The sequence below is a fragment of the Panthera uncia genome, assembly GCF_023721935.1.
Source record: "Panthera uncia isolate 11264 chromosome D3 unlocalized genomic scaffold, Puncia_PCG_1.0 HiC_scaffold_8, whole genome shotgun sequence".
Taxonomy (NCBI): domain Eukaryota; kingdom Metazoa; phylum Chordata; class Mammalia; order Carnivora; family Felidae; genus Panthera; species Panthera uncia.
In genome coordinates this window covers 73,061,780-73,086,610 of record NW_026057586.1, presented here as the reverse complement: position 1 = coordinate 73,086,610, position 24,831 = coordinate 73,061,780, and the positions used below count along the sequence as shown (strand labels likewise).

Here is a 24,831-nt window from a genome sequence, read left to right as displayed (position 1 = left end):
TTCAGAGGTCCTGAACCTCAGGCTTTCTCTGTTACAGAGATTGGCAAGTGACGGAAGAAAGCCGCTGGGGTGCAGCTGGGCGTCGGGGGAAAAAGCCCCGTAGCAAGCAGACCCTAGTGGGCCCGCCCAGGCAAGAGGGATTCCTGGCTGGGGACACTCTTTCTCCAAGTGTCCCTCTGCTTTAGGACACTGCTGCTTCCCGCCGGCTGAAGCAGGAGACACGTGACCCTATTCTGGCCAATGATACAAGAGGGGAGGTCATTCGGGGAAAGGTTTCCTCCCTTAGAAAGAGAGAAAAAAGAACCACCATCATCATTCTCTTCACTCCAACATTACTCTCCCCAACCAATCTTACTCTTTCCACCAATATCACTCTCCCCCAATATTACTTTCCACCAATATTACTCTCGCCCGCCATTATTCTTCCCACCTGCATTACTCTCTCTCCACCAACATTACTCTCCCCAACCAATCTTACTCTTTCCACCAATATCACTCTCCCCCCAATATTACTTTCCACCAATATTACTCTCCCCACACCATTACTCTCCCCCCACCAATATTACTCTCGCCCGCCATTATTCTTCCCACCTGCATTACTCTCTCTCCACCAACATTACTCTCCCCAACCAATCTTACTCTTTCCACCAATATCACTCTCCCCCCAATATTACTTTCCACCAATATTACTCTCCCCACCATCACTCTTTCTCACCCACATTACGCTTCCAACTAACGTTTCTCTCCCACTGTTACTCTTTCCCACCAACATTCCTCTTTCTCATCATTACTTTCCCACGCCAACATTACTCTCCCCTGCCGGCATCGCTCCGTCCCACCATTATTCCTTCCTGCCAACATGACTCTCCCCGCACCTCCGTTCTCTCCTCCTACTAACATTCCTCTCCCGCCCAGCATGATCGCCCCCCCCCCCCCCCCCTCCTCATCCCCGCCCCCACCGGCATCTCTCAGCTCCCCCGCCTCGTTGCTGTCATCCCCACGCCCATTACCGCTCCCCCCCCACCATCACCCCCACCATCTTCACCATCAGTGAATGCGCATTTATTGAGCACCGACAAATCCCAGACCCTTTACAGAACACACCGCAGGCGCAGGCGCGGCCCCACGCCCTAGGGCCCCGGCCCCACAGCAAAGCCACCCCGCTGCTGCGCAGGGTGCTGTGCGCAGCCCAGGGCGCCGGCTGGGGCTGGGGGCTGGCCGGCAGTGACCTGGAATGAGGTCCTGAGGTCTCGGCCCAGGTTCCATTTGGGGGCAGGGATCACACCACTTTCCTGAGTGCAGAGCAAATAAATAATGGAGAGGCAGGTGTCGGGGCCCCCCGGGACAGAGAGGCCCTGGCATTGGCTTATGTGACTCCATGGGAGTAAGACAGGCGGCCAGGAGCCTGGTGGCCCAGGTGGGGAGGCAGAGCTGGGGGGGCGGCAGCCTGGGGACCAGAGGGTCCTGGGGCCTCCCCTTCATCTCCGCCCGGCCCTCGCCTCTGGGGGTCAAGGGAGCATGTGGGGGATGCCCTGGGAGGCACCACTGAAATGCGGGTGGAGTAGAAACAGGTGGGCGGGGGGACGGGGCTGGACGGCAGGCCAGAGACCCTGCCCCGCCCACAGCCCCTAGAGGGGAGCAGCGTCTGTCCTCCACTTGGGGGGGTAACTCTGCTGGTGGCCGTCGCAGCTGGGGGTCCCCATGTTGTCCAGAGGCACCACCACATCGTCTGGGTTTGAGTTCTTGTTCAGCTCCACCACGCGCGGCACCACCGAGGACCACCGATCTGTTGTGAGCACGACGGAGGGAAGGATGAGGGTCGATAGAGAGCGCACGCGTACACACCGAGCACCTGCTGTGTACCGGGCGCTCCGTAGTGCTCTAAAGGGGCAGGCGTGCTTATCCCCATCGTTATAGACACGGAAACTGGGGCTCAGAGAGGTCAAGGCGCCGCCCGGGAACACACAGCAGTGAACGGAAGAGCCAGAATTCAAGCTCAAGGCAGAATGCCTGAGGGCCCATGTCCTGTGTGCGGCGTCTCATGCACTCGGCGTAGAGGAAGGGCATCCCAGGGACGCACAAGCAGCGAAGGCAACAGCCAGCCCATCATGCCCTCCCATTCTATAGATGCGAGCGGCGAGTCCCAGAAAGAGGAGAGGACAGCTCAGAGCAAATCGGGGATGAGGATGACCAGGGCCCCCCCGCTCTGCACCCCCGAGTCTCCCCACCCGCTTGCACTCACCCCTCCGGAGCCGGCCCACGGTGTGCGAGAAACCATAGTACTGGTAGTTCTCGCTCTTGCCCGGGTCCTCATTGATGATGCCCAAGTTCTGGTTCCAGTGAGACCAGTTCACCTCGTCCACCCTGCCGGGGCCACAGCAGACAAACGGTTCGGGGGGGAGCCCCCACCGAGACGGCACCCCTTCCCCGCCCCCAGGCAGCCGCCCTGCTCCAGCCATCCCAGCACATCCTCCTCCTTTTCCTAAAACTTCTGGTAAAATACACATAACATAACGTTTGCCTTTTGATCCCTTTTTAAGTATACACTTCAGTGGATTAGCTATATTCCCAGGCTTGCGTTACCATCACCGCTATCTAGTTCCAATATTCCCATCACCCCACACAGAAATTCTGTACCCGGGAAGCAGTAACTCCCACTACCTGCCCCGCCGGCCCCCGTAACGCCCGGACCCCATGTTCTGCTTTTTCTGTCTCTGTAGATTTCCCTATTCTGCACATTTCATGTAAATGGAATCGTACACTGTGTGCCCTTCTGTGTCTGGTTGTTTTCACGTGGCATCGTGTCTTCAAGGTCCACAGCGTCCCGAACTTCCTCTGGATGCACCCCGTTGTGCTTCTCCCTTCATCTGCAGCGGACCCCCTCCTTCCTGACACCCTCTCCCCGGCAAAGGCAGGAGGCAGCCTCTTGGGCCCAAACTGGCTCAATACGCTTCTCCCCTTTTAGAGTGACTTTTTGTTGTTTTCATTCGACCTCCATATTTCGGGCAATTTCCGTGTGCTAGGACCCAGCAAGGAAGATCCATCCACTCCCCTCCCTTTACAGCGAACTGAGGTTTCTGAACGCTGTTCCCGCAAGGTCACAAAGCTGACATATCGGAGTCCGGATTTGAGCTCTGGAGCCAAACAGAACAGGACTGGCTGGCTGGCCCGTGGGGTGGGTGCTGTCATCGTCCCCACTTCACAGAGGAGGACGCTGGCTTTGCCTGACCCCAAACATGATGGTTGTACTCTATGCCGGCAATGGCTTTACAAAGAGTCACCTTAAAAGAAAAGAGTCACCCAGGGGTTCCCCTGAGAAGGTGGCCCTCCCCGTGCATCCCGGGTAATGGCCCAAGTCCGGGAGGCTCATTCCTCAGTTTCCCCTTTCTGCCGAAGCACTGAAGTGCACCCATTGTTTTGTCAGTAGAAGATGATGCCTGCAGGTCCCTGCTGTCCCCCCAGCGAGGGACAGAGGAGCCATGTGGACAACCCAATGCGCATGGGGTGCTAGCTGGGCTTCCTTCACGTGCTAAGGCATCTGATCCGCACAGCTGGCCTGGGGGGGGGGGGCGGTGCTATCATCCTCCCCATTTCAGGGATAAAGAAACGGCGGCTGGGAAGTAAACCGACTGGCCCAACATCACCCAATAGCACCGAACTCCACTCGGGCCCATCGGGGACTCAGTGGCTTGGGAAGTTGCAATGGGTAGAAAGCATAAGGAGGCTCCATCTGTGCAGGATGGTTCTGCCCTGCCTCACCTGAAGCACCATCTGCGGTCTGGGGTGCCGTCTGAGCTCTTGCCCACGGTCACCATCTCGCCAGAGCGGAAGGCCTTCCTCAGGAACACGGGGAAGGAACGCTCGATGTCCAGAATGGTGGTGGCCCACTGCAGGGAGGAAGGGGCGGGCAGGCCATCGGTGAGCACCCGCTCCCCACTCCCCTCCCCACCGCCTACTGCCCTCAAGGTGCCAGGGTGGGCGGGGTTATCCATTCCACTACCCACAGGGGCCCCGGCAGGAGCACAAATGAGTGAAGTAGGATCCGAGCCCTGTGACGCACTCACAAGGTCACCACTCGCCGTTGGGAACACTAGGGCGGGGTGGGGACTGGAGCAAACCAGGGAGCACCCGCCCCGCGTAAAGGAGACAGCTGCTGTCGCCCATCCTCGCACACTGCCAGAAAGGAACGCGGGCCCGCCTTGCCAGGCTTCCAACTTTCAAGAAAGGCCAGAAGTCTGGATTTTTACTTGCTACCTCTTAACTGTAAATCTTTGCGTTCACTTTTTTTTAAATATGGCAATGCAGAAATTAAGTAAATAAATCTTTGCTGCTCAAACCCAGTCTACAGGCTGCCAGTCTGCATTTTATGAGTTACACCCAGTGGGGAAACTGAGGCCTGGGGAAGTAAGTGGTGTGCATAAAGAGCAGGAGAAGCCTGGGGCTGGTAAAAGCCCCCCCGATACAGATACTGATGCCTCCCTGCACTGGGGTGGTCCACATCCACGCCAGCCTGATCTCTTGGGCTGTTGTGGCGGGGGGGGGGAGACGAGCAGTTGGCCCCGAGCAGAAGGGTGAAGGGGTGCAGTGGGCCGGGTCTCTCCGTTCTGGAAGGGGGCGGTGGCTGGCGGGGTGGGGGTGGGGGTGGGAGGCCCCCCCGGGGCGTCACCTGCAGCTTCCAGATGTGCTTGCTCTCCTTGGACACCTGGCCCACCGTCTCCCCCATGAGGGCGATGAGCATGTTGAGAAGTAGCACGAAGGTGAGGATGATGTAAGTGACGAGCAGGATGATGAAGACCACGGGGTACTTGGTGCTGCTCAGCATCTCCAGGTCACCCATGCCGATGGTCAGCTTGAAGAGGTCCAGGAGGAAGGTGCTGAAGGTCTCGCTGTCGCGGCAGGACGGGTACGTGGGCACCGTGCAGTTGGTGTGGTCCTCGCTGCACACCTTCATGTTGGCGCACGGGTTCAGGAGGGACACCAGGGCTGTGGGAGGGACGGGGTGACATTCCCTGAGTGGCGACACGTGCTGAGAGGTGCAGAGCGCCATTCCCATTTGACAGCGGGGAAAGCTGAGGCTCGGTGAGGGGAGCGCACCGGCCCAGGGTTACCCAGCCTATAAACCAAGCCGAGGGTCCACAGCCTCTGCTCTTTCCACAAAGTCTTGCTAATGAGGAAGAGGTTCCCAGGATCTAGCACAGCGGTTCTCAACCAGGGGCCGCTTTTCCCCTAGGGGACATCTGGCAGTGTGTGGCTGTCACAACCAGAGAGGCAGGCAGTGCTACTGGTACCTCGTGGGGAGCGGCCGGGGACGCTGTTAACCACTCCACCATGCACGGGATGCTCCCCACAGAGAATTATCTGGCCCCAAGTGTCAGCGGGGCCAAGGCTGAGAAACCCCAATCCAGCCTATTGTTCTCAGAGGTCTTGGGAGCCTGGAAGGCCAACATTCCCAGGGGGCAGGCTCTCTGTCGTGCTCCTATTTCCCAGCCCACATCAGCTCAGAGGGGACAGGTGGAAGCCAAAACCAGGTACCAGCGCTGACTGTCCCAGGAGCCATGCTTGCCAAGGCCCTTGCCCTCCCCAGACATCTCAAACCGATCATGGTGCACATCCCTTCCCACTGAGCCCAGACGAGGCTTCAGAGTCCTTCTCAACACAGTTTAGCAGCAACGATTAACCCTACGCCGTCCAGGGCAGGGAGCACGAGGAGGCCGAGCCCCTTCAGTCAGCGGGGCATATCTCATAGCACCTCCATCTGGGATTGCGGCGAGCGGGTTTCAATACACATGTCGTGGCTGTTGAGTCGCGGAGTGGCTGCTGACCTGCGTTGAGAAGGATTCTGAGACCTTATCTGGACCTATCAGAAAAAAATCACTCTACGATCCATTAGCAATGTCTGCCATGGGCACAAAACAGAATAGTGGCATGTTTGTGTTAGGTCAGCTTCAGGTGAGGGATCCAGTGTCCCCTATCAGGAGAAGCCCTGGAACCAAGCTGACCACGAAGTTGCTAGCCTCTAAGCCTCTGCCTCAGTTTCTATAATTAGGACTGCAGTGAGGCTGGCCTCTTGACCCGAATCCCAAAACACTGCAGAACCCTTGACGCTCTGTCTAGTTTCTTCCCAGTCCTACCCCTGGGAGGGGGCAGCTGTATCCTGTCCCTATCTCCCCAGCTAAGGCTACAGTTCTTCTTCTCCAGCATAATCCACACAGAAGCTCGGCCTCATCTGGGTTAAAATCTCACCACTATCAGATTCCTGTTTCAGTGCTTGTCCCCAGACCAACCAACCTCCTCAGGTGTGAATGTGGCCTGGTGAAGTTTGAGTCAGCTGCTCCCTTTTGGATGCTGGGCATTGGATGGCAGCTCACCCACCCCTTGGGGACCAGCCCAATGGCTCAGTCGGTTTCCCCATCTCTGGCCCTTCCCCTATGGCCTGTGCCACTGAGGTCCCCTGGTATCATGACATCCCGGAGCAGGCATATTGGAGACAGCCAGAATTGACCTGAACTGTCGGATTAAGTATGAAAATGCATCCTTCCCGGGGTGCCTGGGGTGGCTCAGTCGGTTGAGCATCTGACTTCGGCTCAGGTCATGATCTCACAGTTTGTGGGTTCGAGCCCTGCATCAGGCTCTGTGCTGACAGCTTGCTCAGAGCCTGCAGCCTGCTTCAGATTCTGTGTCTCCTTCTCTCTCTCTGCCCCTCCCCCACTCATGCTCTGTCTCTCTCTGTCTCTCAAAAATAAATAAATGTTAAAAAAAAATTTTTTTTAAATGCATCCTTCCCTGTCCCCATGTCCCTTCCACGTGGTTTTGCGGATCTTTTCTTCAAGAGGCAGAGTCTATCTCCCCGCCCTTTGAATCACAACCGGTCTGTCACTTGCGTTGGCCAAAAGAGAAAAGCAGCAGTGACGGTGTGCCAGGCAGCGACAGTGAACACTTCTACTTGAGTTCTTGGAACCCTCAGACCACCATGTGAACACGCCCAAGACGGCTAGAGGATGGGTGACCATGAAGAGAGCAAGATCACCATCCCCCATGGCCATCCTCACTAGACGGGCCGGCCAGCAGCCAACCCACAGCTGACTGCAGACACAGGAGCCCATGGAGATGGGCCGGACCTGGCCCGGGTCGGCATGACCACCCAGCTGACCCCAAGACGTGTGAGCAATAGTAGACGATTGGTTGTTTTAAGCCCCTAAGGTTTGGGTGGCTCCTTTTGCAATAATAGCAAATCCACCAATTTTACCATTTCCTAGCTTTTGAACTTGGGACGAGTTATTTAACCTTCCTAAACCTCAGTTTTCTTATCTGTAGAAGGGGTAATAAAGGCACTCACGCCCCCGACCCATCAGGGGTACTGATGAGGCAGGGATGGGACAGGACTCAGCCCAGTGCCTGGCGCACAGGAAGAACTCAGCACACGCTGGTTACCGTCCTTCGCGTACCACGGCCACCCCACCCCGTGGGGTCCTTGCCCCACCCCGTGCCCCGGGCCCACCACCCGGGCTACCAGAGCTCACCTGAAGCATAGCCAATCATGAAGAGCAAGTAGACCAGCAGGAAGCGGAAAAGGTCTTTGAAGAGGATCTAAGGACCCCGGTGGGAATATGGAGACACAGATGAGACACGTGGTTTCTTGCTTTCTGGTCTTTTCCATCCCAGATCTTCCCACCTCCACCCTATCCCTTCCCCCTCTCCAGCAATGTCCAGACCCTGCCTGCTGCCCCCACAATGCCCCATGTCCTTAGGGCTGAGGGCACCATCTACATGCATAAGATGCACACAGTCTAGAGGGTTCCCCGGGCCCATACCTTCTGGATCATGATGCTATAGGTTCCCGTCAGCTTCAGCCCGCGGGTAAAGTAAAGGGCGTTCATCCAGCCCAGGACCAAGGCAAAGACCATGACAGCCAGGTAGGCTTCAATCCCCGCCAGGTAGAGGGCCGCTGAGACAATCACTAGCACAGAGTAGATGAAGCTGGAGGGCAGCAGGGGCCAGAGGGGAGAGGGGATGATGAGGCCCTGGAGGTGGAGACATGCCCCCAAGCCCTCCAGGGTACCAGGACATCCCGATGCCTTCTAGACCCCCAGAAGAGAAACAAAGTGGATGCACTGGGTTCCCCAGCATTCCTGTTGGTCAGAATGCTCAATTCGTTGGCAACTGATGTGTGCGATGGCCCCAAGGCCCTCCAGGATCCCAAAGCGATGCCCTTTGGAATTGTTAGAGAAGGTGGTGTTCAGTGGAGATTTTGTGGCTAAGTGAATTTCATTGTTGTCTAAGAAAAAGGGAAGAGATGTAGTACACATACAGCAACTCATCCTGTGCCCCAGGCAGACATCATTAATCAAGCACAGCACTCTTACCCACCAAACACAAACATGCCTGAGGATGCTTCACATGCCACTCCTGGCAGACATTAGCAATTAATCACCAGCATAAGACATTGCATTATTTCTATAGAGGTGTATATGGTGAGAACCCTCTAGCAATCATGTCTTGCTTTAAGCAGAAGACTCTATTGCTTGACATTGGCCTTGTCCTGATGTTGGGCTACAGTTGTCTGGGCTGGGTGAACCCGCTCCTAATAAGAGTCACCTCCCCAGCAATCTGGATGCTGTCCCTGCCCCAACCGTGCCTTCCTCACCCAGAAGCTGCCAGCCTGGGGACCTCTACTCACTAGAGTAGCTGGAAGGAGCCATCGATGAAGAGAGAATTCACTCCCGGGCATTTCTTCATGAACAAGTCTTTGATCTGGAAGAGGGGAGGAGGCATGTGAGAGCGGGGTAGAGATGGCAGGAGTGCAGAGGGGAGGGGAGAGGAGAGAGGGAAGCAGAGACCAGATGATGGGCTCTTTTCTTTTGGGGGAGGAGGAAAAAGCAGAGAAGGAGGGTACAGGCTTAGAAGAGGAGGCAGGAACAGGGAGTGGAAGGGGGGACATAAAAGGAGGAAGGAGGAAGGGAGGAGGGAGGGCAGGGTGGATGGGGTCGGGGGCCAAGCACTCACGTTGGTAAAGAAGAACAGGATGCCGGTCAAGAGCGTGATGATCTCTCCCGCCAGCCTCAGGTAGTCCACGGTGGTGCGGTAAGGGTACGGAGGCTGAGGGGGCAGGTGGCGCACGGGTCCTCACCCAGCCCCTCCAACATCTGGCCCTTGATCCAGACGCGCCCCAACGCCCCCCACACACCTGGATCCTGTGGACCCTCCTCCCTCACTCTCTTCCCCCTGAGTGCGGGGGAGGGGGGCACCCCCCATCCTGTTCCTCAGCTCTCTCCTGTCCCTCCCACAGGGGACCCCGCCCGGGGGTGGGGGGAGGCCCCAGCTGTGCCCCAGCTCCTGCCCGGCTCGCAGCCACTCACAGTGCCCTCCAGTGGCTGGTAGTAGGCGGTGAGGGTGAAGATGACCATGGCGCACAGATAGGAGACCACGTTGATGTAGAAGGAGACAGCCCCGAACTTGCGCCACTTGTCCCTCAGCAGTTCATTGATGGGCTCCACGGCCAGCATCTCGTGGCGGTTCTGTGGGAGACAGGGTGATCAGGGGCCACCCTTCCCGGCACGTGGGATCTAAGCTGGCTGAGTCTGGCACGCCTACCCCCACCCTCTGCCTCCTCCTGACCCGCTCTTGAGCGACACTCAAGGATTCATGGGGAACTGGATGGGGATTCAGAATCAACACCAGACTACTGGGCTCAGTATTCGAGGCTCCGCCCAATTCTGCCCCAACTTACCTTTGTAGCCTATTCTAGGCTCAGAGAACCCAGAGCTGGAAAGCTATTCTCATGGTCCCCAAACTCCAACCTATGGATTTTGCCGGTAGCAAAATCACCTATGTAGCTCATCAAAAATATAAATCCTCGGGCTTCAACCTCAGAAGTTCTGAGTCAGGAAGCAGGAATGGGAAATTTAGCCCCAGGATGACAGACAATTGACTCACCCCGATGCTGAACCCTAGGAAGACATCAATAATTGAGCCCTGCACAATAGTTCTCTATACTGTTGTTTCCCAGGCAGACACTGCCAATCAATCAAAGCTTGTACCAGAGATGCTAAACCTCCCACCACCCCGATTCGAAATCAAGCTAGTCACTAAGTCAAGTTAGTCACTACTTCCAAAGATGAGGGAAGTGAGCTCCAGCAAGGGAAGGCATGTGTCCCAGCTCACAGAGCCGGGGAGGAAAGGGAGACCTTCTGCACCTAGTCCCCAGCATTTGATCAGTGTCCCGTCCCTTCAGTGACTTGACTTTCTTCATAACCATGGATCTGGGCAACAGCATAGCCACAGAGGTGCTATTGCAGTGTTATTCCTGAGAGTTAAAGGCAGAAACAAACCCAAATGACCAAGAATAGAAGAACGGTTCATTAGAATGTGGTACATTTACTCGCAGCAATGATATTGCAGAAGAATATTTAATGGTGCAAAACGATGTTCGCAAAATACTGCTAAGTGAAAAAAAGAGCTTTCATAACTTCATCTAACGACTACTGATGATAATAGCTGACATATAATGTGTATTCTGTGCCAGACTGTTCTCAAATGAACTCATTTGGTTCTCCCAACAACTCCAAGGGATGTGAACTATCCTTATCCCCATTTTACAAAAGAGGAAGCTGGGACTCAGAGAGGTTGGGTCACTTCTCTGGAGCCACACAGCATGTAAGTTACAGAGCCCCTCCCAGCCCCGGGGTCCCTTCCCTGATCCCAGCCACACCCTTCCTTCCCTAGGCTCTGTCCCCTGCCTTGGTGCTCACCTCAATCTTGCTGTTATACACCAGGATCTCCAGCACAGAGGCCTCTTCCCCACACGTGTCCAGGGAGGAGAGGTCATACAGCGAGGAATACACCGGCCCGTAGGCCCAGTCCTTGAACTTGCGGGACAGGTGCCTCGTATCCTCGTCTGTCACCTCCCGGCGAATGATGTGCTGAAAGACCTGCACGGGGTGGGGGCGGGAGGGTCAGGGGGCCCCAGGGAGGGACACCAACGCTCAGCTTCTCACATCAGAGGGACCCCGGGGGCCCTGCACAGCCCATCACATGGTGCCTCCCCAGAGAGCAGCACGTAGTGGGGAGGAAATATGTACTTAGCATGTCCTGGGCGCCGGACCCCGTGCTCACATCATCTTGTTCTTACTCTTACCATCTTAGTCTTCAGATGAGCAAACAGAGGCTCAGAGCAAAGAAGGGTGTTCCCTGAAGCCGCACAATCAGTCAGCTGAAGCCAGACTGAACCAGGCCAGCCATAAAAATCTGAATTGTAGGGACGCCTGGGTGGCTCAGTCGGTGAAGCGTCCGACTCTTGATTTCGGCTCAGGTCACGATCTCACGGTCGATTGTGGGTTTGAGCCTCACATTGGGCTCTGTGCTGACAGCGCGGAGCCTGCTTGGGATTCTCTCCCCCCTACCCCTGCCGCCCCCCGCCGCCCCTCCCCTGCTTGTGCTCTCTAAATAAATAAATAAATAAATAAATAAATAAACTTTAAAAGATGTTTTTGAGGGGCGCCTGGGTGGCGCAGTCGGTTAAGCGTCCGACTTCAGCCAGGTCACGATCTCGCGGTCCGTGAGTTCGAGCCCCGCGTCAGGCTCTGGGCTGATGGCTCAGAGCCTGGAGCCTGTTTCCGATTCTGTGTCTCCCTCTCTCTCTGACCCTCCCCCATTCATGCTCTGTCTCTCTCTGTCCCAAAAATAAATAAAAAACGTTGAAAAAAAAAATTTTTTTAAAAATGTTTTTGAAAATCTGAATTGTAACGAATATCTTTTTTATGTAATTAAAACAACAATTAACCAGTTTTATTAACATGTTAAATCTAGAAATAATTGTTAGATCCAGTCCCTCCTGATGCCACTGCGACTGTATGTGGCCTACACACAGGATACTGAGGAACAGAGAGAGGGGGTGGAAATTGCCCAAGGCCACACAGGTTAATAGGGCAAAGCCAGAATTTAAACTTAGGCCTTTTAAACAGAAAATCTTAAAAAATAATAATAATAATGGGGCATCTGGGTGGCTCAGTGGGTTAAGTGTCCAACCCTTGGTCTTGGCTCAGATCATGATCTCATGGTTCATGAGATCGAGCCCTGCATCAGGCTCTGAGCTGACAGTGAGGGGCTTGTTTGGGATTCTCTCTCTCTCTGCCCCTCCCTGATCATGCTCTCCCTCTCAAAATAAATCAATAAACTTAAAACACACACACACACACACACAAAAAACCTTAAAGTCAGGCCTTTTCCACCACCTCAAGACTCTTTTATAAATTGGAATTTTAATAACTTTTGCTATGATTTTAATAGGACAATCATAACCCCTGCCATTTACTGAGCACTTACCACCCACGCCAGGCTCTTTATTAAAAGGCTTTAAATGGATCACCTTATCTAGTTGTCATGTGATCCCGAAGGGCACTATTTTCATCCCCATTTTACAGACGAGGACACTGAGCACAGAAAGGGGAGGGGAGATGCCTGCAGTCACACTCTGGGAAGTGGCCGAGCCAGGCTTTGGACCCAGGTGCTCCAGACTCCAGAGCGCCCCAGTTTTGGTTCTCAATCAGGGCAGTGGTGCCCCCCACAGGGGACGATTTGGCAATGCGTGGAGACTTCGGGGGTTGTCCCAGCGGTGGGGAGTGCCACTGGTATCTGGGGTTCGAGGTCAGGAATGCGGCTAAACATCCTTCACTGCACAACACAGTGCGCACACCCCAGAACAATCTAGTCTCAAATGTCAGTTGTGCCCAGGATGAGAAATCCCCTCTGGGCCCTGTGCTGTGAGGCCAGAGGGGGAAAGAACCTGTGCAGGGCCCTCGGGTTGGGGGCTGAGCTAGGACCCTGACAGTGGATTATAGGGGAGTTCACATGGGTGGGGCCCTGCGGCTTAGATTTCTATGAGTGCCTTGTCCTGGCTGGCGGGAGTGGGGCATGATGCTCCCAGTGGCACGGGATGAGGACTGAGGCTCTGGGATGAAGTCGAGCAGTTTGGCTAGACAATAGGGAGCCACAGCAGGTTCTTGAGCCAGGACATCTGCACAATGGGGTTGGCATGACAGCAAGTGGGTGTGCATATTAATAATAATGAACGTCAGCGCAGCCCCCTCCAGTGTGTGTGCGTGTGTGTGTGTGTGTGTGTGTGTGTGTGTGTGTGTGTAGAGGAGCGGGGGAGGGGCTGCCTATGCCCCACCCTCCACAAGCCACTCACCCCAATCTTGCCGGTCTTGGCGGCCATCATGAGGGGCGAGAGCCCATCGTTGTTGAGCACGGCCTCCAGGTTGCTGTCGGGGAAGAGGCGGGCACACTTGAGCAGCAGCAGGTCGTACATCTTGGTGACGAACTTGGTGTTCTCACGGGTGTTGTCGGCGATGGCCACCAGGGCGTGCAGCACCGTGTTGCCGCGGGAGTCCTGCCGCCGCATGTCCGCCTTCTTGTGCGGGTTCTCTGTCAGGTAGTTGACGATGTGGGGCTGGTTGGTGCAGGCCGCCAGCGACAGGGGCAGCTCGCCTGCAGGCCCGGGAGGAGACAGGGAGAGGTCAGTGAAGGGGGGCCCCGGGGCAGGGCTCCGCCTGTGGGTGCTCGGGGAACACGCGTGCCCCGGAGACACTGGACACAGTGCCAACAGTCCGTGTCCACGTCACACCGAGGCGGTTGCACATTTCTGCAGGTGACATGCGGGAGACGGGCTGTGGGCTTGCGATTTGGACGCTGCGAGGGATTCTCTGAGGGACCTTGTCCCTGAACTTCAAATAACATGTGCCTTTAAGCAGGGGTGAAATTCAGGGGCACCTGGGTGGCTCAGTCAGTTAAGCATCTGACTCTTGATTTCAGCTCAGGTTGTGATCGCACGGGGTTCGTGGGTTTGAGCCCCGCTTCGGGCTCTGCAATGACTGTGCAGAGCCTGCTTGGGATTCTCTCTCTCTCTCTCTCTCTCTCTCTCTCTCTCTCTCCTCCCCCTGTCTGTCCCTACCCTGCTCGTGCTCACTCTCTCTCTCAAAACAAATAAATAATTTTTTTAAATGTTTATTTATTTTTGAGACAGAGAGAGACAGAGCATGAACGAGGGAGGGTCAGAGAGAGAGGGAGACACAGAATCTGAAGCAGGCTCCAGGCTCTGAGCAGTCAGCACAGAGCCCGACGCGGGGCTCGAACTCATGGACTGTGAGATCATGACCTGAGCTGAAGTCGGTCGCTTAACCGACTGAGCCACCCAGGCGCCCCACAAATAAATAAATTTAAATATATATATAAGCAGGGTGAAATTGAGACTCTTTCCTTGGTTCAGCCGGGACGTGGTGGTGATGGGGTTTGGGCCCTGCGATCAGGCCACTGGTGGGTCTCAAGGACATGTTGACAACCTGTCCCAGCCCCAGAGGCTTTCATGGTCCCACTGCACAGACGGGGAAGCTGAGGCTCAGGGAGGTGAGGCGACCAACACCGACATGGGGCCAGAGCCCTTGGCCAGCAGGGGCTCTAAGTGTCTGGGGAGGGGTCAGGGCTGTGGACACCACCAGGCACCCCAGCCCCCTCCTCACCAAAGTAGAAATAGCCTCCCTCGTCCTTGGGCTGGAAGAAGCGCCCCCGGGCCTGGGCATGGACGTCAGCTCCTTGGGCCACGAGGAGCTCCACGTAGTGTTTGCAGCGGCGCTCGATGGCGATGTGCAGGGCAGTCTGGCCTGGGGAGGGGGGTAGGGACTGTCACCGCAGGCAGAGACCGGACCAGGCTGGAGCGCGGTGGGGTGCAGAGTGTGGAAATCAGGCGAGGGGCTGCAGGCCCGGGCCTTGACCGTCTCCACCCAAGGGCGGCAAACGGACCTCCAGACACTGCCCGGATGTGGGATCTCTGACGCACGAAGCCGTGACGTGCTGCACTGGGCATGCAGAATTTTAGACTCAAAGGAGATCCCACATGTAGGGTCCCAAGTGTGGGGACTCTGGTCAGACTCACAGGAGGCCTTAATCCAGGAGGAAGCAAAGACACTGTGGTCTCACAGAGTTTGGGACTCGGATAGAAAGTTCACAGACTTTGAATCTTCATATCCAGAAATCTGAAAGGTCAAGTCTGAGTCATAGAACCTCAAAGTTTAGACCCTGACACCTTTGCCGCTTAGCAGTGTGGGCCTGTACAACTATTATCATCGAGCCTTAGGGTGTCCGGAACGATAGCATCTCGGGATCCCAGACTCCAAGTTCACGGATCACTAGGCTCCCTGCGTCTCAGAGTCTTGGGTTCAGAATCTGGGATTCTGAAACTCAGAATATCAAGATTGGAAGGGGTAGTTATCGTTCCTTTGTTCATTCAGTGGCCGGTTCCTGGACGCAATGCTGGCACCTGGGGCACAGACGGGAGCTCTTGGGGTGCAGTGGGAATCAGACAAGCAAGGACGGTGCCCCACCGTCACCCTGCATCACCCCTGCCCCACCCGGGGCCCCACCTCGGTAGTAGATGTCCCGGAAAGGCGAGTTGATGAACTCCCGCATGTTGCCTGTCCGCTCGGCGATGTCCAGGAGCACAGGGATGGTGTCATTACGGCCACTGCTCAGATTCAGCAGGGCCTTGGGCAGACAGGTCTTCCCTGTGGACGGCTCTGGGGGGAGAGACATACAGGAGGAAGGGCCATCAGTCTGTGGTATGGAGCTCCTGGGCTGCAGGGGACAGGGCACCGGGCAGGGAGCCAGAGGTCCTGGCCCTGCCGCACCTCCCTTCTGAGCCTCTCCCTATCTGTGCCCGTGGTCCCGAGGGGGTCCAGTAAACTCAGAGGGGGAGTTTTTCCAAATGAGGGAAGCTGCAGCCTACAGAGATTGGGATTTTCCAAAGCATAATTGGGAGGGAATTTTAAAAATCAAATAAGTGGTGAGGAAGGCTGGGTTAAACAAAGCCAACCATATTTATTACAGGATTTGTCAGAGCCTTTGATATGCTAATGGGGACTGGGAAGCTCTAAAAGCCAGACGCAGCAGGCAACGTTTGCCACCTATTGGAACACAGGATCCTCTTCCCGGGAAGCATTTACACCAGTGTCCCTGGAAGGGACCAGAAGGGGTGCAGCAGTCCCCGACGTGCAGACTGCCCCCCAGAGTGGATATGAAATTACCCAGGAGGGGCGGGAGAGGGTTTTGACACAGCACCGGTAACACTGAAGGCCTGCCTGTCTTGAGCAAGGTTTCATCTCGTTGTCAAACCTCTCTCATGAAGCCGGTCTCCATGTGGTCCCCAACGGGTCCCCGCACTGCCCACGGACACTCGCTAATGTCCCTTTGCAATTTTCTTTCCCTTGTGTTAACTTCTGTGGTTACACAACTTGACTTACACCTTGAAAGAATGAGTCGATGGAAAGAGAACTCCCCCTGGGAACCCGGCACGGGGCAAAATCGTGCTGGGGACTCAGGAATGGTCGCAGCAGGGACGGAATCAGGAATGGGTGAGCTGAGCTGCCTGCTCTGGAGCCAAGCACCTTGGGGTTCAAATCCTGGCTTCCCTCCCAGTTTCCGCGTGACCTGTCGTCTGCTTCTCTTTCCTTCCCAGCTAAATTGAGGCCACGGAGGAAATCGAAGAGCTAATACATGTTTGCTGATGAGCCCGGCACCAGGCAGATGAAAGTCCTCAAGACATGGTGCTGTTGTACCTGTTACTCCAACTCCGAGGGAGGTGCTTCGGGAATTTCTCTCTAGATGTCAGGAGTCAGCGGGGAGAACGTGCAGGACTCACAGAGACCTGAATTCGGTCCCAGTGCCCGCAGGACTGCGGTCTCCTGGACAAGCCTCGTCCCCAGCTGCTTCCTGCTGAACCCCTCGTGCCCAGAGTCACCAGGGAGCTGTTTTCATGAATGAAAAGCAGACTCCAGTTCTCCATCTGTGTAAGTGCGGGGGGCCCTGAATGCTGACCTCAGCATCTTTCCCTCCCCAAACCCACCCCCCAGCCTTCATGTGTCCCCTCTGCAGAGGATGGTGTCCCCATCCAGCCAAAAACCTTTGTGCCACTCTTGTCCTTGCCTCCTACAGCCACCGCCAGCATTTCCTATTCAATCCCTCTCCCACTCCCTGTGTCCACTGCCACCCCCCTGGCCCAAGACCCCAGCCTGGCTTCCACCAGGCTCTCAAGCTTTCCTTCAATCCACACAGCAGCTGGAGTGGTCACCTCAGAGTACAACGTTGACCACAGTGAGCCACAGGGCCTTTGCACATGCTGTCCCTGCATTCCCTCCATGGTCTTTCTTTCTCTTTTTATCTGGTTAACTGCAACTCATTCAGATTCAGCCTATCACCTCTTCCGGGAAGCTCTCCCAGATTTTCCTGACTAGGTCAGATCCTCCAACATAGCTGCTCGTTGGCACACATTACAGATTACAACTGTTTTTATTCCTGTGATTGCTTGATCAATGTTGATCTCACCCAGGAAACTGTGAGCAACCTGGACAGTGTTGTGTCCGCTTCATTCACCACTGTTCGCCCCATCCCCAGCACAGCATCGGATGAGCTGATCGCCGCATGTAATTCCAAACCACAGATCACCGAAAGGGGCTTGTGCAGAGCATGGAATCAGACCTTGGATTTGGGTTTCTGCACCCCCAGACCCAGGCTATAGCGGGGTTGGGGGGCTGCCAGCCTGGGTCCTGGGATGAGATGCCAACAGCAAGATCTTCCCAGAAACGCCAAGGGACACGCAGTTCCAGGACTCCACCACCAGGTGGCGAAGTGGCTCTGCCCTGGGAGCCACCAGGGGAAGGGGGACTAAGTAAATATGTCAAATTGGAGGGTTGTCAAACTTTGAGGGGTGGTGGCCACAGACTCCCCTGAGAATCAGATCAGCTCATGAGCCTCTGACTAGAAAATCATGCGGCGGCGGATCCAGGCTTTGCGGGGGCTCAGACTTACAGAATTTGGGGGGTACTGTTTATGAAAAGAAACATGCAATTATGAAATCAAAATTAGCTCCAGGGCCTTAGAAGGGGCCAGAGCAAGCGAGCAGCCCTACAGATGGCTTAATTTGCGTCACGGGCCTCCTGGTTAATGCCCCTTTACACATGCACTATTCTCTGCAGATTCAGGGGACCCCTGGGGGTCCCTCGCCCGGGCGAAAAGTCCCTGACTCGGTCCTGAACTCAGAAGAAGCTGGAGCCTTGCAAGCCCAGCCTGGAGCTGCACTGTCTCGCTGATGACTCGGGTTTGCTCTACCCTGAGGTTTCCCTCTTGTGCCTAATGAACTTGGGGAGGGGCTTGGAGGGGCCGTTTGGTCGGGGCTTAAATGTGGGGTTACCTCCAAATGAGATTATTCACGTAGTCACTGACACCCTCCGGGGGCAGGTCGGACCTGCGGCCCCAAGCTGCGGCAACCCTAAGCTCGTGCCACAAACGAGCCACATGGTCTGGCTGGGCACCACGAAGGAATATTTTTTATAAATCCAGTCATTTCTCCTCTGACCGCCATGACGATACTGCACAGTATCATTCTGGTGTTCAGAGAATCTGGCCGATAAAGGCATACGTGAAAAATGTACCGCTGACCAGGTCACCCCGTTTGGGCACTTCATTTACCTGAAGTACTCGAAGCCTCAAAAAATGGGGCCCCTCACCTCCCCGAAGCTTCATCAGCCCCGAGCCGCAGACTGCCGCCGGCCTTCTTGAGACTGGACCTCCCTTGTGGCAGGTGCCACCGTTCTTAACATTTTACGTTGATTTGTGGGGTCGCTTGGCCAGTGAATTACGGCTCCTCAACCTGGTACCTGGCACGTAGCAGGTGGCTGACGCGGGCCCAGGGGCTCACAGGCCAACTTTGCCAATTTGCAGGGGAGGCCTGGGGCGGCAGAGGGAGCTGAGGCCCCGAGGTGACGAGGCTGAAGGGTGAGCCCTCTGGGCTGGGAGAAGTCCAGGGCAGTGGTGACTGCGGCCTCAGCCTAGGGAGGGGAGTCCGAAAGCTGGGTGGGGGTAGGGCAGAGCCCGGGAGCAGAAGCAGGAATATTCGCTCTGCCAGGACTATGCTATTATTCCCTAGTTTACAGACGAGGACAGGGAAGCCACATATCTGTAAGCGGTGGAGGTGGGATTCGAACCCAGGTGAGTGGACTCTGCTTACCTCCGACACTGACCTTTCCATAATTGAAGGCTGAAAGAATGAACGAAGGTAGCCAAAGCTACCTTACGAGAGGTAGTAATATGTGAGTAATACGGCGAAGGACACAAGGGTCAGACTCCCTATCCAGTGCTCTTCGTGGCCAGTGCAGCCCATTGACCCAGGGGAAGACGCTAAGAGGAAAGGTGGCCCCCAATGCCAGGCCTCCCCAACCCCCGGTGGCCCGCCCATTACCCCCACCCGGGTGGCTCACCCCGGAACTCCTCGTCAGTCAGGCGCTTCTTGTGGGTCAGCAAGAAGGGAAGCAGCCCATCCAGGTCAGTAGTAGAGCCCCGGGACACGATGTCAAAGAGGATAGGCCGGTTGAAGACTTTAAGGATGGGGGGCGGCTGGGGTGCAGGAGCTTTGGGGCTCTGCGGCTGCTTCCTGGAGGTGGGGGAAGGCAGGGTGATGGGAGGGCTCATCCCCCGCCCACCCCGCTGTCTCTGGCCTGAGGGGCCCAGGGGTGGTGGGGGGTGGAAGGGGGCAGCTAGAGCCCTAGGGTGGAACCAGACCGAGGGGAGGGATGGCTGGAGAAACAAAAGAATGTTTTATCCCAACGAAGTCTACCTGGTACCTACTGTGTGTTAGGTGGAAACAGACAAAAGAAACAAGCCTACCCATCCATCCACCCACCCACCCACCCATCCATTCATCCACTCTTCCATTCGTCAGTTAGTGAGTACTTACTAAGCCAGAGACCGAAAGAGACACGGATAGTGAGAAAATAAAGGAGGAACACCAGACTAAAAGATAAAGCAACTCATTCATTTATTCAACCACTCGCTCATTAATTTATTCATTCAACAGACTTTTGAGAAAAATGAGCACATAGGTGCCTGGTTCAAGGCCCACCACACAGTGAACACTCAATACACGTTAGCAGACATTGCTTTGTTGTTTAGCGCCCACTGTGTGTCCGCAGCCTGCATGTGTGTTTGAAACACTGAGCTACAGGGGCAGGTAGAGACAGGACGCGACCCACAGGGGTCTGGGAGTGGGGAAGCAGAGAGACAGAATAAGGGAAAAAATGGATAGTCCTTTGGTCATTCGACAAACACTAACTGGGCACCTACTGTGTGCTAGGTTTTAACAGACAAAGAACTGGGAGCAGCGTGAGCCCAGGGGGCTCCACGAAGGGCGAGGGTGCTCTCAGCCACGTCTCCACCCACCCAGTGCCTGGTGCATACGGGGCACACTAAGAATCTGTTAAATGAACGGAGGAAGACAGAAACGGAGACAGTGTAGGGAGCCGAGGAGAGAGGAGGGGAGCCGAGGGGGAGCAGTGACAGAGGCGGGCAGGCAGGAGGGGAGACTGAGGTCAGGCTGTGGGGCAGCAGGAGGGGCTGAGGGGCAGGGAGAGCCGCTGGCAGGCCAGGCGACGGGGACAGCTGCTCTCCTTCCTTCCTCTGCCTGGGCCCCAGACCACCCCCCACCTTGAGGCAGGGCTCCAGCGGCAGGGTGCCAGGGCAGGGGCAGGGCTGCCCCCCCTGAGGATGAGGGCACAGACCGCTATGATCCTGAGAGCACCTGGGAAGCCCCCATTTCATCCGCTCCCGACCTGTGAACTTGGAACCAAAAACGAAATGGACAGGACACCCTCACACCCACACCGCACTAGGTGGTGCTTGGGTCTCTGGAGACTTCAGCCACACCCCCAGTTCCTGCAAGGCCCCTCCAAAGCCACTAGCCCTGACTGTCTGGGGTAGGGGCGGGGTGAGGCCCGAAGGAGGGGGTTGGGAAGGGAAAGGGAGGCACGGAGCCCACCAAGCTTCCAGCCGGACCTGGAAGAGATGGGGACACCGGGGCGCTTTGCTGTCCTCTGAGCACAGGTGGAACCGATTGTCCAGCAGCGTGCGGACGGCTGTGAGATCTCGGTCTTTGGGCACACCCAGCCTCTTCAGCCTCCGGCCCTGGTGCATACACTTCCGTCCACTGGAACACCACCCTCACCCCGTGTGGCTGCCCCTTCTCATCCCTTAGCTTTGAGCTAAAATGTTGACTCCTCCAAGAAGCCCTCCTGGAATACCTTGCCCGTATCAGCTCCCCTCTGCCTCAGCACCTCCCCCAACTCGAACTGTGTGTTCACGTGCCCATTTGCTTGCTTATCGCCTGCGTCACCTTCCACAATGAAGGTAGCAGTGGAGGCTACTCAGCATCTGAACTCTGTAGGAGTGGTACCTGGTCTGGCTCACCCCTGGAGCCACGGGGCCGACCCCCCTGCCAGGCACGTGGTGGGTGCTTGAGAAACATCCACTAAACGAATCGGTGACTCAGTGAACGAAGAAAGGAGACAGCTCCTGCCCAAGCAAGGGCTTCATCCAAGGGCACAAATGAGTCTGTGATCAGCAAGGAGGACAGACAAGGACCAGGCAACAGGCCATCTCCGGACTTCAAGACTGTCCTCCAGACACACACAGAAGCCTGAGAGGGGTTCTTAGGGGTTTTCACGGGGGGACAGCCGGATAGATAGATGACAGATGGGGAGGGAGACACCTGATGAGTGGATGATGGACGGGTGGACAAGTGGACGAGCAGGTGGACAGACAGGTAGCTGGATGAATGAACGAGGAGATGACGGATGGAGGGATGGCGGATGGATGGACAGACGGGTGGACAGACGAGTGTATGGAAAAGTGGACAGGTGGGCGAACAGGTAGGTGGATGGATGGATGGGCGGACGGATTCAACACAGAGGAGACCATTGGCCAGGCAGCCAGCAATACTCACTCGATGACCTTCTTCCTCCACCGCCTGTTGTCGCTGGGGTGATGACGATAGGTGCCATAGTCAAAGAGCGAGTCCATGGGTGCCTTCTTGGGTCCAGGCACCACCGAGGACTCATACAGGGTGGACTCCAGCAGGTCGATGGGGTTGGGCACCCCCTTGCGGAAGGCACCCTGGAACTTCATGCGCAGATTTGGTCGCCCATCACCTGGCCCAGCGGGGCGGCTGGTGTCAGCCGGGGAGGGGGAGGGGGAGCCATCCTCCCCTTCAAACAGGTTGGCCAGAGAAGAGAGGGGGAAGGCCTCAGCCCCGGGGGTCCCGCTCTCGTCCCCGGGGGTCTCAGCCACCTCCCCGGGCCCCGCGTGGGGGCCTCCGCTGGGATCCGCCATGCTGACCCGGGACCCGTCTGCGCTGCTCGGCCTGTAAGGGAACGGGAGGGGAGTCGGGCGGAGCCTGGCCAGGGGTGGGGGCTCCAGGAAGCCCCCTCCCACGTGGGCAAACAGCACGGCTGCCAGCTGCTTCAAAGCCACCGTTGTAATGACAGGGGTGCGGGGTGACCACTCCCAGATGTGGTTGGCTGGCAGCCCCAGGCAAGAGCTACAACAGGAGCCTCTTTTAGGGACCTGGAAACGTAAACGGGCCTCGGGTCCAGCTACCCCGGGCAGTAGGTGGAGAGAGGAGGAAGGGCCTCAGAGTCATCCTGGGACCCCAGACCCGGAGCCTGGGGCTTACTCCCAACCAACCCCACCAGCTTCAGAGCCCCGCAGAGCAGGGTTCAAATCCAGGCTCCACACTCCGCAACTGTGTGGCACTGGGCAAGCTGACATTCCACGGCCTCGGTTTTCTCATCTGTAAAATGGGGACGTCCAGGCAGAGAGCATGCATTCAGTGGTCAGTGCCTGGCACACAGCAAGCACTAAAACGTAACCATTAAATGCATGCTTCGGGCCCTGCAGGTGCTCAGCAAACAGGTGCAAACCCACTGTGTGAGCCAGCATTACTCCGTCTCTCCTAGGGCCATCCTTATGACTCCCATTTTGAAGAACAGCAAACTGAGTTTCCAAGACTATAGCTAACTTCCCACGGTGCAAAAACTCTGCTTCCCACTGCCGAGTGCCGGTCCCTCCCCTCCCCTGTTGGCCTGCCTATCCCCTACCCATCTGTGTTCCCAGCTCAACTGTCCCTTCCTCTGGGAAGCCCTCCCTGACCATCTGTTCGTGGGATTAGTTCATTCCTGGGACGTGAGAACCAGGAGGCAGGGAACGCATCTGTCCTTGTTCACTCCTGCGTCCCCAACACCGAGAAAGGTACCACACGGATGAAGGTATAATTCGTTCCCCCCGTTTCTCAGATGGAGAGACTGGAGGTTTTTGTTTTTGCTTTTAATTTTTTTTTTTTTTAATGTTTATCTTGTGAGAGAGACAGAGACAGAGTGTGAGTGGGGGAGGGGCAGAGAGAGATGGAGACACAGAATCCGAAGCAGGCTCCAGGCTCTGAGCTGTCAGCACAGAGCCCAATGTGGGGCTCGAACTCACAAACTGCGAGATCATGACCTGAGCAGAAGTCAGACGCTCAACCGACTGAGCCACTCAGGCGCCCCAAGAGACTGGAGCTTTAAGAGGGGCAGTCATGCAGCTTGTGGGGAGAAGAGCTGGACTTGAACCCAGGTCTCTCCAGCTCTGGGCCCGACCGCTAACCAGGAGCAAGGACAGGGAGGCGCAAAGCCCTGGCAGGCCCCTGCCCTCTGCGGCACACTGCTCAGTGGGCGGGGCTGGGCACTGAGGGCGAGTTTCCCGGAACTTTCACCATCCCACCCGGGCTGCAGGGAGATGTCTGAAAAGCTCTCTTTTCTATGTCTTCCTCTGCCTGCCCAACACATTAGCAGAGGACCAAATAAACACTGGTTCCCACCTTGTTTGTTTTCTGGCTGCCAGGAGGGAAGCCTGGGCCAGAGAGGTGAGGGCAAGAGGCCCCTGTGGGTGGGTATGGCAGAGCATCCCGAGGGTTGGAGCTCCTGCCGGGGATGGGCCCTTTTCTGGGCACCAGCGGGGAGGGAGAGCATGGGCTTTAGGGTTATTCAGGCATGGGTTCTAAGCTCACTTCCTATGGATATGCAGCGTGACCTTGGGCAAGTTGCTTTAGCTCCCGGGGCCTCAGTTTCCTCCTCTTTAAAATGGGTGCAAAGGCAGCAGCGTTTCATAGTTTTGCAGGAAGAAGTAAATGAGGTCAGGCATTCCCAGTGCCAACTCCGGGAATAAGTTGGGGGCTATCGATGATTCTAATCAAAGGAGGAAGGAAAGGTTAGGAACACAGGTTCTGAAATCAGATACACCTGGTTCCTGTCCTGGCCCTGGTAACTAGCAGCTGTGTGATCTTGGACAAGTCACTTCCTCTCCCTGGGCCTCGGTTTCTCCACCTGTAAAACCGGGGTGAACACACCTCCTCCTATAGATCTTGGGAGATGTCAGATGGTTTTGTTCTGCAGCAGTGGGGGGCGTGATGAGGCAGGGACAGGTATCCATTGGGGTGCAGGCATCTGAGGGGGAAGATTACATTTCCCAGGGCCCAGCCCCATCCACCTCATTGGGGACCCAGGGGTCAGGGGAGAGGAGGCATTGGGGCACATGCCTCCGCGGTCAACACCCTCCCAATTACCACACCCCTTCCCCCACTGGAGCAGAGCCAGACGGACACCCCACCTCAGGGAGCTCTCAACCCCCCACCATGCCTGCGCCCCTTCTCCTAAGGAACCCCAACCCAGACGGCATCCAAGGTTTCTGAGGCCTCCACGACAAGGAGTCCGAAGTCAGCCGGCCCCAGATTCAAATCTCCTCTCAGCCGCTCACGCCTCACTGGTAGCCTCAGGCAAGGCACATGTGACCATTATTAGCGTTTAGTTACAACGAATAATCATGACAACAATGCACAGGAGAGTCCCCACCACAAGGAGGGATCCGGGCCCAGAAATATCAATAGTGCTGAGACTGAGAAACCCTGCCCTGGAGGGAGGTACGGCT

The 24,831-nt window shown here is 56.2% G+C and overlaps 1 protein-coding gene across 1 annotated transcript in view; it reads right to left on the bottom strand.

The window, feature by feature from the left end:
* Positions 1–1,039: 1,039 nt before the first annotated feature.
* The window catches only part of TRPV4 (transient receptor potential cation channel subfamily V member 4), a 35,409-nt gene continuing 11,617 nt past the window's right edge, over positions 1,040–24,831 (bottom strand). Inside the window, exons 2-16 of the mRNA XM_049619165.1 lie at positions 21,818–22,234; positions 19,302–19,474; positions 15,414–15,566; positions 14,514–14,654; positions 13,187–13,485; positions 10,749–10,928; positions 9,357–9,515; positions 9,004–9,096; positions 8,678–8,751; positions 7,812–7,977; positions 7,521–7,587; positions 4,667–4,983; positions 3,760–3,887; positions 2,243–2,364; positions 1,040–1,786 (exon numbers count right to left, since the gene is read on the bottom strand). Coding sequence (XP_049475122.1) covers positions 1,629–1,786; positions 2,243–2,364; positions 3,760–3,887; positions 4,667–4,983; positions 7,521–7,587; positions 7,812–7,977; positions 8,678–8,751; positions 9,004–9,096; positions 9,357–9,515; positions 10,749–10,928; positions 13,187–13,485; positions 14,514–14,654; positions 15,414–15,566; positions 19,302–19,474; positions 21,818–22,203 — 2,616 coding nt within the window. The 5' untranslated portion in view covers positions 22,204–22,234 and the 3' untranslated portion in view covers positions 1,040–1,628. The remainder of the gene's footprint in view (positions 1,787–2,242; positions 2,365–3,759; positions 3,888–4,666; positions 4,984–7,520; positions 7,588–7,811; positions 7,978–8,677; positions 8,752–9,003; positions 9,097–9,356; positions 9,516–10,748; positions 10,929–13,186; positions 13,486–14,513; positions 14,655–15,413; positions 15,567–19,301; positions 19,475–21,817; positions 22,235–24,831) is intronic.